Below are 18308 nucleotides of genomic sequence, written 5' to 3'. Positions count from 1 at the left end.
ACACAAATAAGGGTTGTCCTAAACTAGACACGGATGTTTTGACATGTATTTTAACATCTGAACTCAGATTTGGGTCTGTAATGTCATATATAGTATGGATAAATCATATTTTTTTAATATCAAAAATGGGAAACCTTTTGTTTTTACTTTATCCAATTTGCAAATTAAAGTGAAAAAATCTGATTTAATGCGTTTTCATTTCAGACCTCAAGACAATAAACACTAGAAGATTTGAAAGTTATACACTTTTATACATAACTTATACATAAATTGAGGGTGATGGGGTCCAAACAGAATATTGCATGTTAAAAACAAGAAAGAAAGAAAGAAAGAAAGAAAGGAAGACTTCCCTTATCCTTATATCAGAAAAAGCAATAAACACCATAGATAAATAGAAATTATCAGGCAATATGCTTGAAAAATAACTTAATTTGAAGCAGGTTTTCATTTCTTTCTGTTCTTTTCTCTTCTCTTATTTTTTAATTGAATTCCCCTGTTGCAGTACTTCTGTTCTCGTGTATAAACTGTAACTCACAATGCTTCGTCAATTTCATATTTATGAAAAAACAAACTAACTCACTCAACAAAACAAAACCCTTCCCTTCCCCTTGCTTCCTGTTTGGAGCGCAACTCGATTGGGCTTTTATTTTGAAAAACGCCACCCGGAAGCAGTTGAGCTAATGCAGGTGGCGTACATCCTGATCATTTGACAACATTCAACATTCGCTCTTTTAGAAAAGATGTAATGTATCAATACTCGGCGGATTGCGTCCATTGCGAAACAAGCTACATTTGGGGCCAATCTAGATGTTGTTGAATTCGACAGAGGAAAACAAACAGCTAATTTGCTGATGGACATATCACAGTATTGTGCGTTTTCTTAGTACCGTATTGCTATTTTACTTCATCGATGGAAATGAGTATGGACATGTAGCATAGACAGTTCTCTAAAATATCTTCGACTTTTCATGTGTAACAGTCTGCTGTCTGCTCCGAGTGGGAACTGAGGTCGCATACCGTGTTAGGCCTGTAGTGTATTTTATATTCTGTGTATGAAACATCAACAGGGTCGCGGATTACTCTGCAAATAAGTCAGAGTACGACTGTCGAGCGAGGTAGAGTTTTACATAGCGCAGAAACACAATGAGTTTCTTCAGTTTTGGGCAAAGTGCAGAAATCGATGTAGTTCTGAACGATGCCGAAACGAGGAAGAAGGTTGAACACAAGACTGAGGATGGGAAGAAAGACAAATACTTTCTTTTCTACGACGGCGAGACAGTTAGTGGAAAGGTGAATGTCACACTGAAGAACCCTGGGAAGAGACTGGAACACCAAGGGATCAAAATTGAGTTTGTCGGGCAGATAGGTGGGTGTTTTTACAAAAAATGAATCCAAACTGTTTTCACACAAGTCAGAAATGAAATGCACCAGAAGGCCAAAAATGTCAGTAGCCTGTTGATAATACTTGGTCTTCCTTTCTAGAGCTGTACTACGACAGAGGAAACCACCACGAGTTTGTCTCCCTGGTGAAAGACCTGGCAAGACCTGGAGAAATCACTCAGTCGCAGACCTTTGACTTTGAGTTCACTCATGTGGAGAAACCTTACGAGTCTTACACAGGGCAGAATGTCAAGCTCAGGTAAAGGGGAAAGAAAGCTTGAACATTCACTCTGCTTTACACTGCCAATGTGACTTTATGTGTCACTCTTTAACTTGTGTTTACCATTGAGCTGCCTGTCATGTGGTTACACTCCTCCTCAGCGAGACTAATCCATTTTTACTGTTTATGTCACATTAATTTTGTGCTAAACATTAGGGCTGGGCGATATGGTTGAAATCAATATCATGATAAACATAAGGGTTCTTTTTTTTGATATCGATATATATCACGACATGTTCACGTATGCAAAAATCACATGTTCAGTAATCAAATTGATGTTCATAGCATTAAACTGCGTGCCATTGTTAAGTGTGATGTCAAACAAAACTCTGAAATTTTCAAATAATATTCCTTAAATTTTATTTTTTTCATACCTCATTTTGTCAGAGTTTTAAAATGAAATGTGCTTGTTATCAAAAATTTGGACAGCAGAATTGTGAATCACAATGTCAAAATATCTTCATATCGTCACAATATAATGATTATTCTTTTTAAGACAGCTAAGGAAATTTGGAGTGTCAAGGGGTTGCAATGTTACAGTTCTACAGAGCGGTAATAGAAAGAGTGCTCACTTTCTCAGTAACTGTATGGTATGGCAATTCTACAGCCCATGAGAAAAAACTGCTGGACAGAGTCGTGCACACAGCTTCAAAAACAATTGGCTGTGAACTCCCCACCATTTCTGAACTATACCACATCCGCATTCAGCGGAAACGTTTTAAAATTTTAAAGGACTCCTCACACCCGGCAAACCCTCTATTCAATCATCTCCCTTCGGGTAAAAGACTCCGCAGTATTAAGACCAGAACATCTCGCATCCATAATAGCACTTACCCTGAAGCAACCCGCATCCTAAATGTTTCACTGGTTGTATAAACAAGCACATGCACTTTAATTTGTCACTTTAAGGGCATGGGCCTATAGTTGCACTAATTGTATTTATTGTTTTGTAATTGTGGCAGTGTGTTTTTCTGTGGACACTTCTTGTGTGTACTTTGTGATTATATGTTCTGCTGTTGTGGAGCGCACCGAAACAAATTCCAAATCAACTGTAAGGTTGATATGGCAATACATTATTGGATCTTGAATATAATTCCACTGAAAGACGGTAAATGATAGTATTGAATTATCGCCCAGCCCTACTAATGAGACAGTATCCCACATTTTCACAAATAGCCTATATACATATAGTTAAGACTGGTAGACTAGTAATAGTAGTTTGATTTGCTCAATCTCTGTTTGTTCTGTTTGCAGATACTTCCTACGGGCCACGGTCAGCAGGAGGCTGAATGACATCAGTAAAGAGATGGATATCGTGGTTCACACGTTGAGCACTTACCCCGAACTCAACTCATCCATTAAAATGGAAGTTGGCATTGAGGACTGTCTCCACATCGAGTTTGAGTACAACAAATCCAAGTACGACTTCAGGAAACATTAACTCTCCACCCACATTTGTTGTAATTAACACACAAGTCACACTTTGTAAATCTCTTATCCAAGTTATAACAACAACATCACATCCAGATCACAATCAGCGGACTGTGATTTCAAGAAATGAGGTCATGCAGTAAAGTCCATGCACTGTTTCTTACGGAAGCCCATTGAGGACATATATTTTATTACATTTCATTTAATTTACGCCATTTTCCTGTGATAACGATGGATCATTTTTTTTTGTTTTCTCAGGATATAGAGTTGTTTTTGTTATTATTTAGAGATAATACATTTAATTTTCCCAAGATAATGACACAATTGGCTCATTATCTCGAGATAAATTAACGGGCATAGAGTAATTATCTCGTTATCTCAAGAAAACTAAGATTTGTTTCTTAAACGGAAAACGGCATAAATAAAATATGAATGAATATATGTCCTCAATGAGCTTCCGTAGTTTGTTATGGCGTTCTCGTTCTTAGTTTTCGAGTTGTAACCCAGTCTGTCCTCTAACAGGTACCACCTGAAAGATGTAATTGTGGGAAAAATCTACTTCTTGCTGGTGAGGATTAAGATTAAACACATGGAGATCGACATCATCAAACGTGAGACGACAGGCACCGGCCCCAGTGTGTACCATGAAAATGACACTATCGCCAAGTATGAGATCATGGACGGGGCTCCAGTCAGGGGTAAATGACACAGTAGATCTTAAAACATGTAGCAAGCATTGATTCAGTCATTTCAGTCAGCGATTTTGATATTCAGTCATTATCGTTATATAAAGATAGAATGAGTTTTCATCCAATCTGTTACGGTGTATCTCATATTTCTAGGAGAGTCAATTCCAATCCGGCTATTTCTGGCTGGCTATGATATGACTCCCACCATGCGAGACATCAACAAGAAGTTCTCTGTGCGCTACTACCTGAACCTTGTGCTGATCGACGAGGAGGAGAGACGCTACTTCAAACAGCAGGTACTGACGGGAGACAGACTATCTCAGTGTTGGGATCAGTGTCACGTTTGGAGGACATGTAAGGCGACGGCAGGGGGTGTGTACCAGAATTTAGATTCAAGGACCCGTCTGAGTGAATCACATTACCACCTTGCTAGTAACTAGAGTTGGGGTCAATTCATGAATGAACTCATCAATTCCAATTCAACTGAGGAACTGGATTTTGAAAAAACCTACAGGAATTGGAATTAAATTGGAATTTCATGAAGTTTAATTAAATTCAATGAAATCCTGTGAAATTCCATGTTTGCTTTTTCTTACCACATATCTGAGATGACACATATTGTTATATATATTATCAATACTGAATATCATAAAATGTTAAAGGAACCTTTCAGGTGGTATTTGAAGTATAACATGTAATCGTAATACATACATTATGATTGAATGTATTTGATTTGTTTAACTGTCATTTTTGGATGCATAATGTTTGCTTTAGAATGTTTAGCAAGTCAAAACAACCTCTCTTAGAAGTGGAATTTAATGGAATTCCAATTCAAGTTCCAATTCTGTTTCCTTAGAGCTGGGTACAATTCCAATTCTAACTGCAGGAATCGAATTGGAATTGACCTTGCATTCAATTCCATTAATGAATGGACCCCAACCCTGCTAGTAAAGTCTGAAACGTTGAATCGCTTCTTTTCACTGCTCATCTTCCCATTTCTTCTTAAAGGAAATCACACTGTGGAGGAAAGGAGACGTGGTGAGGAAGAGCATGTCCCACCAGGCCACCATCGGCGCCCAGAGGTTCGAGGGCTCCGCCGCCTCAGAGAGCGCACTGGAACAGGCCGCCAAGGAGGAGAGCGGGTAGAAGCCGCCGCCCTCCAGTCTCCTCTCCGAAGGCCGCATCGGTGTCCGCGGCGGAAAACGGCGGAGGCACCCGTTTAACCCACAACGTCAGATGAAGCGGCCTTCCTTTGTTTGTCGCGGCTGCTGAAAAAGGGAGGAAGAAGGGAGACCGACATACATGTGAACAACGACTACAAAAAAAAAAAAAAAAGAACAGTTTGCATGAGCCGTTCCAGGTGGCTGCGGGCTGCTGGTCTTGTCCTTCATCGTTAACACTTATTTTTTTATGAGATTCAAACTAATCACCTGTTACGGCCTCCTCCTGTGTAAAAAACCTTTCCCAAGAAATTCTCTAATTTCATTTTTAAGCGATCATCCTTTTGTTTGTCTCGACATTCTAACGCTTTTGGGGGTAAATTCATTTTAATCTAACTCTTGATTATGAAACTGGATTGTCATGGAGTTTCAAGGAAATGTAATGGATTTCCAACATTCCACATTTAATCAAATGCATTCCTAACATTGTTGTAAGGTCAAGAAATCTGAAATAACTTTGCACTGCTATATCTTGCTGAATACATTATTACTAGTTTGTTTTCTTTGTATTTGTGTGTGTTTGCACAAAAGAAATGGTGGAATTGGAAACTGGAATGGGAATTAGTTTTTTTTTCCTTTTTATTGAGTGACAGGGCTTAAGTATTATCCCAGAAATTCTCTGTAAATAAGAGCAGCTATGAAAACCTGTTATCCTGTGCCCTGTTCAAGCTTGTGTACGTTGATTATGCAGTACACACAGTGCCACAAAATGACCGTCATATTCATATGCTTTACCTCAGCATTCCAGTGGTGTTAGGGGAGGGTGTCTAAGTGCTCGTATTTAAGGTCTGATAGTATGAAGTCTTCTGTATCTTCTTCATTAGAGACTTGAAAGTTGTGCCTAAGTGTATCTAGCAAATGAAATCCTCCTGCCTCTAACATAATTTTAGTCTTTTAACCAGAGAAGAGTACAGTAGAACTATCTATCTTTTGCAAATTACTAATCAATTATTCCTTGTCCCCAAAACTCAAATAAATTGATGCCAAATGTAAATCCTCAGACTCGGTTGTACTTGGCTGCAGAACTGAGTGAATGTGTGCATGTCAGACATGATATACTCAAATAGAGTGGGAGGACAAAACAATGGACATGAAAAAAGTACTTCTGTATTGAAATGACCAAGTCATAATTACAAACAGCTACGCAGGTTAGTCATATTAAGTCGATTGCTACTTAGCACTCTGTGCCAGCTTTCAAAGAGGTATTGCAATCACCATTTTTATTTCTTCAAATCTGCATGAGTAACAAAGTTCCAAAGATGCCAAATAGTTGGGTTCTGAATTGCAAAAACCACAAAATGATTTAATGTGGCAAGGGGACCAGTGTCAAATATTACAACAGGCAGTAGGCTAAACATGAACAAACTGCATTTGTAGAGCAGGAGGACTGGTCACAACTACAGGGACAGATGCTAATATGATAGCTGATAAACAAATCTACGGCCTCAAAAACTACCACAGAATTAAACCAACACCTCTGTGACAGTCTCAACAAAACCTGCACATCGTAAACTTGAGAAAGCTGGTATTTATGGCAGGGCTGCCATTTGGAAACCACTTTTATCAGAGACCAACACAAAGAGATACACGAAATATGGTCTTACGAGTGGTCTTTCATCATTTTTCCTATATCTGGACATGTTTACATTTGGAAAAGGCCAAAAAAAATTGCATTTGACCTGCCAAATGTTAAACATAGCGGTGGATCTGTAATGGTATAGACAGCCATAGGAGCCATTAGGTCTGATTACTGCTATGCATGGTCATATAATGGCCAAGGAATATGACTGGACCAGGCCCCCCCACACACACACACAAACCTGCCCCCCCCCCCCCCCCATTTTACTGGTCAGATGGTGGATCTCCTGACATGGCCAAAATGATTGTTGGTAAATAAGTAAATGGGTCGTAGTTTGACAAAATTACTTTTAATAATACTCTCACAAGAAAAACAAAACAGTACAGTATAGTAAACTAATTGGATTTCATATAAGCATTGGATTGATGGTACAGTAGGTTGCTGCTTCATAATTTCACCACATCATGAAGCATCATCAGCAGAAACGTCACCTGGTCCAAATCTTCACAGCGGATCTTTGTTCTCCAGACTCAGGACAAAGTCAAACTCCTCTGGAGGCAAAATGCAGAATGAGTGTGACTCAGTGTTTACAATTAGCCTACCGCTATTTACTGAGTGAGACCATAAAAAATAGACAAATATTAGTTTAGGTAAACCTCAGCAGCAGTGCATAAATGTTCCACCGGCTGAACTACACATGCTGTCTACGTACCAGTGGTGAGCGGCTGGACAGACAGCCGGGCCCTTGTGAAGAGCGCCAAGTCCTTCAGGGGCCCTCCTTTGGTCTTGTGCTGCAGGTGGTATTTCTTCAGCTCAGACAGAGGAACAAAACGCTTCATCATTCTTTGATACTGGACGTCAACCTGAGAAAGGACAAGTAAAGAAAACAAGTTCAGTCCCCATCATCTGGATTTCTGTTAGGGCTGAACGATTTTGAAAAAATATCTAATTGCGATTATTTTGACCGATATTGCAATTGCGATATGATTTGCGATATTAGAGGGAATGATAATTTTTACATCATTATTCTCATTTTCATTGAAAAACGTATTAAAATGATTATGGTGTGATTTTTGCGGGGATCTGTACCAAACAAAGATGTTTTCTTAAGTCTGTAGAATATGATGTGTAGGCCAGGACATCTCTGCAGCACGACAATATTTCATTTAAAATGGTATTTTGACACACATTTTGCCTTTAACAAATATTGCGCGAAAATTGCAGTAGGCCATACTGCGATTTCGATAAAATTTCGATTAATTGTTCAGCCCTAATTTCTATCAACAACTGTAAACAGTGAATATGAAAATACTGGGTGTTTCAAAAGTAGGTATACAATTCTTAATAATAACAATAATAATGAAAAACAAAGCTGGATAATTTTTGTCATTTTTAATGATTTAGTCACTCAAATTTCCAGCAGTGACCTAAAGTATATCTGGAAACAGGACAAATATGTACTAATACAGAGAGTATTAATAATGTATATAAAAATACCTGCTTTAGAAATAGGCTGGATTTATGTGTTTGCATTAGTTGTTATTCCTGAATTATTTTACCATGCTCCATTTGGGGTTATCTGGTTTGCTGGATGCATCAAAATGGACATCTTTCTTGTCAAACTGAGTGTGGTCCACATATGCTTCCTTCACAATCTAGAAAAGGGAAATACAGCTGAAATATCATGCCTGTAGCTTTAATACTGATAGGATACTACCAGCTGGGAAGGACAGTCTTACTTTCATGACTCCTGCTACCCCAGGGTCCTTGCAGTTGCTGTGGTAGAAGAATGCCAGCTGCTCTTCTTTCATCTCCCTCATGAAGTTGCGCGCCTGCAGAGGATAATCACAATTTAGAAGACATGCATTTTCCCAGCGAGAGCGTACAAAACATATTGTATGTGTTGTTTTCTCTTGCTGAAGGCAGTTCCCTGGTGCATAATTTGCATGAGGCAGGGGAGAATAAGATTGAAAAAGGCCTCTTCAGGCTATTGTGATTGTGTTTTTGTTCTGTTGTTGCTCATTTCAGGTCAGCATCTTTTCATTACGGGAGTCAATCTAGTGGCACTACCTGATAATTGCGGACACCATCCCAGCATCCAGTCTGATCGGGCAGAGCCTTCAGATCCTCAATCCCAAACTGCAGAATGAACCAGAGGCATTAACCGCAAGATTGTGCAAAAACAAAAGGCTATAATCCAGTCATCAGGTGCTGATGAGGCCGTCTCTACACTGTTACCTTCACGTCGATTCCGTTCTCGAAGCGGCTCTCGGGCTCAGACTTCATCAGCCAGTGACAGTACTGCGGGCGACCGTCTGATGCTTCGCCTTTAGTGCTCTCCTGTTTTCCAGTCGCATCAGAAGCTGAAGCTTTTCTCTTCCCCCGAACGGTTTGAGCAGCAGGCTCCACAGCAGACACCATTTCACTGTCTTCCTTTACTGCATGGTCATCTTTTCCTGTGATGTTGAGGCAATAATCATCATTCAGTTCTATCGCTGATCCAGAAAATGATCAGTCGACCTGTTTTATTCTGAGTTTCCTCACCTGATTTTGCTGCTCTTGTACTCCTGGTCCTTTTCTTTGGTGCCATCTCTCACAGTCTACAAAGAGCCATGTTTTGAACGTTCAGCATCACCCATAATAGAGAAGAGCATGGACAAAAGTATTATTACTATTAAGATGAGTGGTGTTTACAAATATACTTATTTAAAGACAAAATGTAAGTGTTGTATATTTTCATAGTGAAGGAAACAAGAGATTGTGTACATCATGGGTGATGTAGGCTGTAATACACACCCTCCAAATTATTAGGAGTTTTAAACAGATATAAATGGAGATTTTAAAACAGAGCTTATATGAGAAAGGCTCCTATATATCAAGTGCCGTTATCATTATGGGGAATCCATAGTGGCATCCAGTGTATAGGCCTATCATTTTGAGATAGAAATACTTATTTGTCTGGCATGACACCCTCTGTATGCTTATTTTACCCTCTTAGTTTTGTGTCCTGGGCTTTATATGTGTAATGTTGCCTTGACGTGATAAAATAGCTAATATCTAGAATAGAATCTTGTCTTAGAGGTAATGTTCATCCATGGCCGATAACAGCACTCAGCTGATTACAGAATAACCATTATTTGCAACATTAGTGGGAGATGGCACGTTATTACAGCCGAGCATCTCTGCACAGCATACCTGAACCACGCATGTAGACGTGGGTTACAGTTTAACAGAAACGGTAACTCTAATGCAGCTAGTTAGTAGGCTAACTTATATTAACAGTGATAACTCATACCTGAAAGAGGGGCAGTCAGTAGTCAGCCATCAAAACTCACCAACCCGCGCAGTAGAAAAAAATCTACACACGTGACATCAACAGAGATTGGTGGTGCACTTGATTTATTTACCGGTTAGTCCCAGTGGCGTTGTGTAACTGTATTATTTTATACTTTCCAGTTAACAGGCAGCCTTTCCATGTAACACACGTTAACATATCTTTTAACCCGACCTTGTCTTACTCTTGATTCATTTCATTTAAGTCCTCGCCCACCTACCGTTTTCATTTTTAGAGAACTACATTTCCCTACAGCGACGGGGTGGCTGTGACATAACATCCATAACCCCAGCAGTGTGGAGGTAAACATGGCGGCTGTCGGATCTCTAGCAAGAGTTGCCAGACTGGGCTCCAGCATCTGTAGGAACCACCGTTTAATATTTAACAGAAGCGCACAGAGACGCGGGATAGCTTCATGCATCGATCGTAAGTCCTACAATTTAGCGGCTAGCAAACATGACAGCTAGGCTATGTAGCCTAATGCTAAAGTAAGTTGAATGACAACGGTGAATCTGACAAATATAACGGCAGACGGACGGTTTTTGGTAATAACTTTTACAGTTATCGAGTCCCTATAACTTTTGGCCGAAACAGAAATACATTTGACCGTTAAAATAAACACAGACCATTCATTCGGTGCTTTAATATTGGACTTAGTTCTCATTGGTCAGTCTGGTCCACACCCCTTCTTATCACCGCCTCTCTCTCTCCTCTCTCTCTCTCTCCTCTCTCTCTATGGATGAGAGGGACTTTTGCTGAGTCTGGAGGCATTTGTCTTTAACGAAGCTCTACTTTGCACTCATACAGTCACAGTCACACACACACATTCACACATACACACACACACACACACACACACACACACACACACACACACACACACACACACATACACACACACACACTTGGGAACTGCAAATTGCAACTACAGTTTGCCATTGTCGGCCACTGTTGTGTGTGAAGTGCCTTGCTCAAGAGCACTGTGACAGTACTTGTTGAAGGAGAAGAGAGTGTTTCTTGTTCACCTCCCCCACCCAGAATATTCTGGGAATTTAAAGCCATGATCTTCTAGTCACTAGCCTGCACCTGTAACCTTAGGCTACTGTCACCCTGCGATATTTGAAAGAAATCTGTTTCTAAAAAATGTGCATGTTCAATAATATGGAGAAGATATTACCATGCTGATTCAAATCCAATCTGACAGGAAGGGCTATCTAAGTGTGACCATTCTGTTTGCATATAATTAATCTTTATCTGTGCGTTCAGGAAATTAAATTTGGGAGTGCTGAAATATTTGTCTTATATAATAATTAAAGTGACTTCTTCAGTGCCAGCAATGACAAACTGTTACAACCAATAGGCAGAGACATCATCCTACAAATTGTTTTGCATGTTTCTATTCCCAACTTTTTGTTGACAGCTGCTCATGGACTCTCAGATGAACAGAAGGAGTTTCAGAAAGTGGCCTTCGACTTTGCAGCCAATGAAATGGCTCCACACATGGCCGAATGGGACGAAAAGGTATGTTGGTGCACGGCGCTTATTGTTTATAATGGCATACTGTGACAGACTTAGAGCTATATAACCTGTTAAGTTACATTTGCCCTTTTTGTTGACTGATGACAATTAGGAGCTGCATTATTTATTATACCACAGTCAGCACTATTAAATATGATAGCATTTTATAGTGCGACAGTGGAGACAGTACAAATGTTTTAAATGCCTGGACAGCAGTGTGGTTTAGTGGTTAGAGAGACTGTTCTTCAACCAGATGACACAGGTTCAAGCCCCAGTGATGGTAAACATCCACCCTGCTGAAGTGCCCTTGAGCAGCTCCAGGGAAACATGCCTGGAAGAGCCAATTTCCCTATGAAAATACATGAAATAGGCTATCACATCCCAAAACCATTATTGGCATTCGTTTGAAGTTTGGTTGGCAGGGTAGGAGGTGTTGCTGCACTTACCGTATCCCTAGTTCCTACTATATGTCTTTGCCAAAAATTACAACTTACAGCCCATATGTTTGAAATCTTGCATCCTACCAGGAACCTTGTGTTTTCCAGTATTTAAGGTTGGATCATGGTGGCAAATAGCTTCATCATATTCCACATTAGATAATCCTTTGTCTTCAATGCTAAGTTGTAAATTTACATTATCCAAACTTGTAGAATATCAGTGTATTGTCATTTTGTTTTTTAGGAAATGTTCCCAGTGGAGACCATGCAGAAGGCTGCCCAGCTGGGGTTTGGCGGGATCTATGTTCAGCCGGACGTGGGAGGATCAGGACTTTCTCGCCTGGACACATCGGTCATCTTTGAGGCCTTATCCACAGGATGTGTCAGCACCACAGCTTACATCAGCATCCACAAGTACGAGCCTGTTATGTGGCTATAATGGCCAAAAATTGGATGATTCGGGAAAGTTGAGAGAATGGCATGCTTGGCTAAAAGTTAACTTGAGGCTGATAGTAGTTTATCATAACAAAATCCTGTAAAGATGCGTAAAATGCACCAGATGCCGACTTGACCAGACCAGTTAGCAGTTTTGCGACTAAATGTACATCAGTTATATTACCAATTTTGCAAGGGACAGCTGTTGGAACAACTCTTGTTTCGGCTTAAAGAATAAGTCTAAAAAACATGCTCATTGACAAAAAGCATGTAGAGAGATGCTTTTAGAGAGATGGGTACTTTTATTTTGTCTTGCACAGAAAGGGTGAATAAATTACGTTGCAGCAGTATATTGGAGTATGTTGGTTGTTATCACACATATCTGCCTTGCCCGCTAAACTACAGTATGTTTCTCACTTTGCAGCATGTGTGCCTGGATGATAGACAGCTTTGGCAATACTGAGCAAAGGGAGAAGTACTGTCCTGATCTCTGCTCAATGGAGAAGTTCGGTTCCTATTGTCTCACTGAACCAGGTCAGTCTGCATATGCACTTAAAGGAAAAATCCACCCTAAAACATCAATGATATTTAAGTAGAGGAATATCCGAGGGTGGATTTTTCCATTAACATTTTATCTATATTGTTGCAATACATGTATGCTTTCAACTATAGAATAAGAACACAAAAAACCTGTATGTTGAAAAGGCTTTTTCTTTCTTAATGTTTGCTTTTTAGGCAGCGGCAGTGATGCTGCATCGCTTCTGACCACTGCACAGCTGAAAGGAGACCACTACATCTTGAATGGCTCTAAGGTAGCCTGCTATTTCCATTCAGCTGTGTTTCAATGCTTACGTAACTTTAAATTGTTGCATCAAAAGGACGACGACGAGCCAAAAGCTTTTCCCTCTCTCTTTGTGGCTTTCCAGGCCTTCATCAGCGGGGGAGGAGACACGGACGTCTACGTAGTGATGTGCCGGACGGGAGGCAAAGGACCCAAGGGCATCTCTTGTGTGGTGGTGGAGAAGGGAACTCCAGGACTCAGTTTTGGCAAGAAAGAAAAGAAGGTAGCTGTGCTGCCTTTATTAGTGCTCACTGGTGTTGAGAAAACACGTTTTATATGGGAAGTGCAGTTGCAAATGTGCCTTTTGGCTTGGATATACAGAACACTCTTGATCTAATTCTTTTGGCTCTGTCGCTACTGTTTGTAGGTATCCACTAGATGGCAGAATGAAGTCATAGTTACGGCCCAGAGCAGACGACTACAGTAATAACTCATTATTTCTCTTCTCCAGGTGGGATGGAACTCGCAGCCTACCAGGGCGGTGATATTTGAGGATTGCGCGATTCCAGTGAGCAATCGGCTTGGTGAGGAAGGACAAGGCTTCAGTATCGCCATGAAGGGCCTGAATGGAGGCAGGATCAATATTGGTGAGGAGGGCAGATTACAAGAAAACACCAAGCACTTTCAACTTTACTCCCTTTAGCGCAGGACAGTTTGATTTATATACCGGAACGTGTTTATTATTCACATAGCTAGAAACTAGAGAACATGACTGGGAACACAGATTTAGCAGCTCCAAAGACAAAGAAAATCATGATTTTCTGGAGTCATGAGTACATTTACTGGTTCACAAGGTACTCAGTGTTCCATTTGGTCACTAATGTTCCTACACTTTTAAGAGTCTATAACTCAAAAGCAATCACACATATCCGTAAGTTTCCAATATTTTTGACTTGGTCCAGTCAGCATGTTCGTTTCTTGATGTTAAAACTAGCAAACTAGTTCTGTGACGAAGGGTTTAGAGTTGTGAAGACTGTGGAGTGAGCCAAATGATGTGAAATAGCTCAGCATAGCTACTCAGTAAAATCTAGTAGTGGGGCTGGACACTGGCCAAGTTCACCAACATTGATACAGAAAATGGATTCCATGATGTTTTCTCTTGTAAAAGTAATTTGAACTGAATGGGAAGCCAGTGGAGGTTTTGTAGAATGGGAGTTATATGATCTCCTGAGCGGGTGTGGGTGAGCTATTGGGCAGGCGGAGTTCTGCACATATTGTAGTTTTTGTTTCTTTTAGGATTTTGGAGGATGTGCCATAGAGGATACTGTTACAGTAGTCGAGTCTCAAAGTGATAAATGCGTGAATAAGGGTTTTGGCGGCTGAGTGTGAGTGTGAGGGATGGAGACAAAGTTCTTGAGGTGAAAAGAGGCTGTTTTTACTGTTTGGTTGACATGGGGTCAACTGTTGACAACTATTGTAATAAGTGTTCTCAAACAGCGACTTTGACATCCAGCTATTCAAGATAATCAGTTTTCCTGTCAACACTCTGCCGGCAGCATCCTGCTCTCTTGGGGCGGCTCATGCCTGTGTGCAGCTAGCCAGAGATCACCTGCTGGTACGCAAACAGTTTGGAGAGACACTCTCCAACAACCAGGTGAGCAGCTCACATTTCCACAGCACAGTCACAATGATCCAGTCAACTAAGCGACTCTTTGGTTATTAAAAGCATTCAGCCATTTTGGTCCTGCCAGTGATGAAAGGTAATTGACATTTTATTTCCTCTCCTTCTGTGTTCTGCCTGTAGTTCCTACAGTTCAAGCTGGCAGAGATGGCCACCAAGTTGGTTGCGTCTCGTCTTCTGGTGCGTGAAGCTGCAGCGGCGCTTCAGGAGGGCAGGCCCGACGCCGTGTCCCTCTGCTCCATGGCCAAGCTCTTTGTCACAGACGAGTGCTTCAATGTGAGTAAATCTTGAGTATTAATTTCCACTCAACACACGTTGCAGTTTTCTACTCGTTTGCAGTTACAGCTGTGTAATGTCTCAGGTGTTTCATATTGGTGTCTGTTCTCCGTCTGCAGATCTGCAACCAGGCCCTCCAGATGCACGGCGGGTACGGTTACCTCAAAGACTACGCAGTGCAGCAGTTTGTCCGCGACATCAGAGTTCACCAGATTCTAGAGGGTGAGCGTCTTTAATAATGAACCGTGACCTACACTGTCAGTCAAACGTGTGGACACACCTGATTGAATGTACTATGTTTTTCATTATCTTAAAGCCATTTTGATCTAAAGGCTTATGCTTAAATGCTTGAAGTTGATGCCTATGTGTGAATTTCTTTCCAAAGCCTTTGCCTTTCCATCAAGGCAAAGGGCGGCTACTTTAAAGAATCTAAAATATAAGAGTTTTGATTTGTTTAACACTTTTTTGGTCACTGCATAATTCCATTTGTGTTATAGTTTTGATGTCTTTACTATTATTCTAAAATGTGAAAAATAGTAAAAATAAAGTGTCCAAACTTTTGACTGGTAGTGTATATGTCCTAGTGTACTTTCTCCTATGAACCAGTTTTGATGATGACTTTCAACAATTAATTTTCTTGCATTGAAAAGCAACGTCAGAGTATTTCTGCTTGTTCGTAGCGATGACAAACTTCTGTGACTATTTTTCTTTTGTTTCTCTTGAAGGAACAAACGAGGTGATGAGGATGATCATTTCCCGAAACCTGCTGACAGAGTCATGACATCAGTCTTTCCGTGGACCTTCACATGACTAACTTAAATGGCGACCATATTGTAATGGTCTTGACCTCCGGTTTGTTATTCTTTGACTGGTTTCCTGAAATGTCCACTGCACATAGTTGTTCAAAAGGTCACATAGGTAATCGGAGATTTTGGGCTAAACCAGTCAGTAAGACCTGTTTCTAGTACTATATTGGAACATGATTCTTTTTTTTTCCCTATAAAAGCTGCTCCTTTAGATCTATTTCACTATTTTTGGTAAGTGATTTGTTACCTCAATTATTCAAAAAAATAAACACAAGCCTGAGTGTTAACGAAGGGTTTGGTTATCTTGCTGTAATTAACAGTATGTCATGTATCTATGGCACATGCAGTACATAGATCTCGATCCTAAAGTGGCCTTTCACATGTTATTTATGTCCATGGTTACTGTTCTGTTACTGTATTTTATCCCATTGTGTTTCCTATAGTATGTAAAATGGTTAAAGTTAAATGTACTGTGTGTACTAGCATAGGAAGCATTATGTGGTATGTGTACTGTGCATTATGGGATTCAAATGCCACTTTGCAAACCACATTTGTCACACTCCAAATAAAATGATCATGTCTCAGCTTTTCTCACAGGATTCAGCATTTCCATTCTCACTCTGATTCACAGCTGCCTGGGAATTATTTTAATTTTGTGGGATTATATATGTGCTGTAAACATCGAGTTAAAAGTGTGAAGTGATTGTAATTCAGTATGACTAAAATCATAAAACAATCAGTTGAGAACACTGTTTATTGAAAAAAAGTCAACAATCTGAACAGCATTAAAGGTGCTACGTATGGCATTTCAACATCAATATAACATTACCACGTTAATTTTGAGACATTAGTATAATTACCGTAAAGAAATGAGACTATTGGCGAGGAGGTTGGCAGCCTCGACTGGAATCTACATATTACATTGTGTGCCACTGGGTCGGATTTCATGGGAAATCTGCTGGATTGCTTTTCAGTCGTCTAGACCATGGTCTCATTTGTTTACAGTAATTATACCAAGGTATCACATTTAATTAGTCAATAATATGTTTATGTTTAAAAATGCTACGAAGCACCTTTAACAAAATAGTTATAACCCATCAAACTCAACAACGTTATACTCACTATTTTGGTTACATTCCAACTACCATAATAGGCAATATTTTCTCTCAGTAGACATGAATGCAATGAAATCATACTGACATTGTTTGGTTAAATAAATGACCCTTAGGTAAACACAAGTAAGTATGGGCCGAAGCAGGCTGGCCTTTCGAAAGGTAACAAAACATGACACCCTTTGAAATACCTGAATAGTGATTGTGCTGTATTTAAGTAGTTAGCCTGAGAGAAGCGGACTGAGAAAAAGTGTTACTTACATAGACAGGAACTGTGTAATATAAATGGCAATGAAATTGTGAAAATGTGTATACAGTATTCTGTTTATCCAGATAATATACAAATGTATCCAAAAATATCACGTCACTTCTTGCAAGAACTGCAAAACTCCTAAGTAAAATGTTAGTACTGTTGATTATGGCTTACAGTATCCAGACAGAGTTGCTTAGGTTAACACATCTCTCTTGTAATAATTGGCAATTTATGTATACCTGTCGATAATCGTAACACTGTCAAATACCATTTTGAAGACCTGTTCACAAGCTTATAAATAAAAATATCTTTTTCTCTGGTAAACCAGAGGGCAGCATACAAAAAGAAAATGAAATGAAAAACACTGCTGAGTCAACTGAATGCAAACAGAGGTGGGTAAAGTTTGTGCTGACTTGAAGTACAGTCCACCTGTGAGATATTTTCTGCTGTTATAAACTCTTTCAGTTCTTTATGGAAAAAGTGCTTTCCATTCCAAGGCATAGTGTCTCTCCAGTCTCTTCAAAATTTCCATCAGAGATGTTGCTACACCAGCGAGCCAGCTTGGCTCTGAGCGGGCACCATAACTGCGACAGCTCCCATGCGTGTCAGGGAAGAGGAGCTGATTTGCGGGGACACAGTGAGTGGAGGCGGCACCTGAGGCTGGGCCCCCTCAGTCCGGTTTGGGGCGCTGGCCATGGGGCTCCGGAGGATCTGTGGAGGGGCCCCGTTCGTACTGGGAGGCCGCTTATGCTTCCGTGAAGGGGTCCCGCCAAGGTTGTACCCCGGAAGTCCCTGCAGGGTGTTGGCTTCTCCTGGCCGCAGCTGGTAGGCGTTGATCACAGAGCCCGTGTCGGACGCTGATGTGGGGGAATAGGGGTAGTGGAAGTTGGGCTGATGGGAGTCTCGCGGCCGGGGACTGGTGGCTATAGAGGACAGCGTGCCGTTCTTGGACACAATGTCTGAGCCGGTGTTACTCTTTGCCCAGGACACTCGCTTGGGTGCCTGAGCATCTTCCCTATGGTAGATAGACAGAGAGAGAGCGAATCAGAGAAAGCCAACAGACTCATAAAATAAAAAAATGGTATGTTTGTGAAAT

The 18308-nt window shown here is 40.5% G+C and overlaps 4 protein-coding genes across 4 annotated transcripts in view; 2 read left to right on the top strand and 2 right to left on the bottom strand.

Annotated features, from left to right (window-relative positions):
* The first annotated feature begins 677 nt into the window (after nucleotides 1–677).
* Nucleotides 678–5994, top strand: vps26b (VPS26, retromer complex component B). The gene is made up of 6 exons (XM_071912863.2): nucleotides 678–1366; nucleotides 1483–1639; nucleotides 2915–3079; nucleotides 3614–3789; nucleotides 3934–4076; nucleotides 4789–5994. Exons 1-6 carry the CDS (start codon nucleotides 1144–1146, stop codon nucleotides 4924–4926), a joined length of 1002 nt encoding a protein of 333 aa, XP_071768964.1. The 5' UTR covers nucleotides 678–1143; the 3' UTR covers nucleotides 4927–5994.
* Nucleotides 5995–6918: 924 nt separating this feature from the next.
* Nucleotides 6919–9914, bottom strand: thyn1 (thymocyte nuclear protein 1). The gene is made up of 8 exons (XM_071912879.2): nucleotides 9875–9914; nucleotides 9124–9179; nucleotides 8818–9035; nucleotides 8650–8718; nucleotides 8319–8411; nucleotides 8139–8234; nucleotides 7292–7442; nucleotides 6919–7130 (listed from the first exon to the last, which is right to left on the bottom strand). Exons 2-8 carry the CDS (start codon nucleotides 9167–9169, stop codon nucleotides 7084–7086), a joined length of 720 nt encoding a protein of 239 aa, XP_071768980.1. The 5' UTR covers nucleotides 9170–9179; nucleotides 9875–9914; the 3' UTR covers nucleotides 6919–7083.
* Nucleotides 9915–10218: 304 nt separating this feature from the next.
* acad8 (acyl-CoA dehydrogenase family, member 8) lies at nucleotides 10219–16443 on the top strand. Its single transcript, XM_071912875.2, has 11 exons — nucleotides 10219–10339; nucleotides 11334–11434; nucleotides 12113–12282; nucleotides 12728–12837; nucleotides 13039–13115; nucleotides 13230–13367; nucleotides 13596–13731; nucleotides 14641–14738; nucleotides 14889–15041; nucleotides 15161–15263; nucleotides 15767–16443. Exons 1-11 carry the CDS (start codon nucleotides 10222–10224, stop codon nucleotides 15820–15822), a joined length of 1260 nt encoding a protein of 419 aa, XP_071768976.1. The 5' UTR covers nucleotides 10219–10221; the 3' UTR covers nucleotides 15823–16443.
* A 1312-nt stretch (nucleotides 16444–17755) lies between these two features.
* esamb (endothelial cell adhesion molecule b) overlaps nucleotides 17756–18308 on the bottom strand; it is a 52685-nt gene continuing 52132 nt past the window's right edge. The window contains exon 9 of the mRNA XM_078283935.1: nucleotides 17756–18227. Coding sequence (XP_078140061.1) covers nucleotides 17756–18227 — 472 coding nt within the window. The remainder of the gene's footprint in view (nucleotides 18228–18308) is intronic.

The sequence above is a fragment of the Centroberyx gerrardi genome, chromosome 6, assembly GCF_048128805.1.
Source record: "Centroberyx gerrardi isolate f3 chromosome 6, fCenGer3.hap1.cur.20231027, whole genome shotgun sequence".
Taxonomy (NCBI): domain Eukaryota; kingdom Metazoa; phylum Chordata; class Actinopteri; order Beryciformes; family Berycidae; genus Centroberyx; species Centroberyx gerrardi.
The sequence above is the reverse complement of the archived record's forward strand: the minus strand, read 5'-3'. Positions and strand labels throughout refer to the sequence as shown.

What these genes read in the sequence shown, in the direction of transcription:
- thyn1 (XM_071912879.2), bottom strand. Translation starts at nt 9,169, where the DNA reads ATGGCACCAAAGAAAAGGACCAGGAGTACAAGAGCAGCAAAATCAG. An exon ending in TACAAGAGCAGCAAAATCAG is followed by an intron (nt 9,036 to 9,123) that starts GTGAGGAAACTC and finishes TCAACATCACAG; the next exon opens with GAAAAGATGACCATGCAGTA. An exon ending in ATGGTGTCCGCAATTATCAG is followed by an intron (nt 8,412 to 8,649) that starts GTAGTGCCACTA and finishes TATCCTCTGCAG; the next exon opens with GCGCGCAACTTCATGAGGGA.
- vps26b (XM_071912863.2), top strand. Translation starts at nt 1,144, where the DNA reads ATGAGTTTCTTCAGTTTTGGGCAAAGTGCAGAAATCGATGTAGTTCTG. An exon ending in GGGCAGAATGTCAAGCTCAG is followed by an intron (nt 1,640 to 2,914) that starts GTAAAGGGGAAA and finishes TTCTGTTTGCAG; the next exon opens with ATACTTCCTACGGGCCACGG. An exon ending in GGACGGGGCTCCAGTCAGGG is followed by an intron (nt 3,790 to 3,933) that starts GTAAATGACACA and finishes TCATATTTCTAG; the next exon opens with GAGAGTCAATTCCAATCCGG.
- acad8 (XM_071912875.2), top strand. Translation starts at nt 10,222, where the DNA reads ATGGCGGCTGTCGGATCTCTAGCAAGAGTTGCCAGACTGGGCTCCAGC. An exon ending in GCTTACATCAGCATCCACAA is followed by an intron (nt 12,283 to 12,727) that starts GTACGAGCCTGT and finishes CTCACTTTGCAG; the next exon opens with CATGTGTGCCTGGATGATAG. An exon ending in ACATCTTGAATGGCTCTAAG is followed by an intron (nt 13,116 to 13,229) that starts GTAGCCTGCTAT and finishes GTGGCTTTCCAG; the next exon opens with GCCTTCATCAGCGGGGGAGG.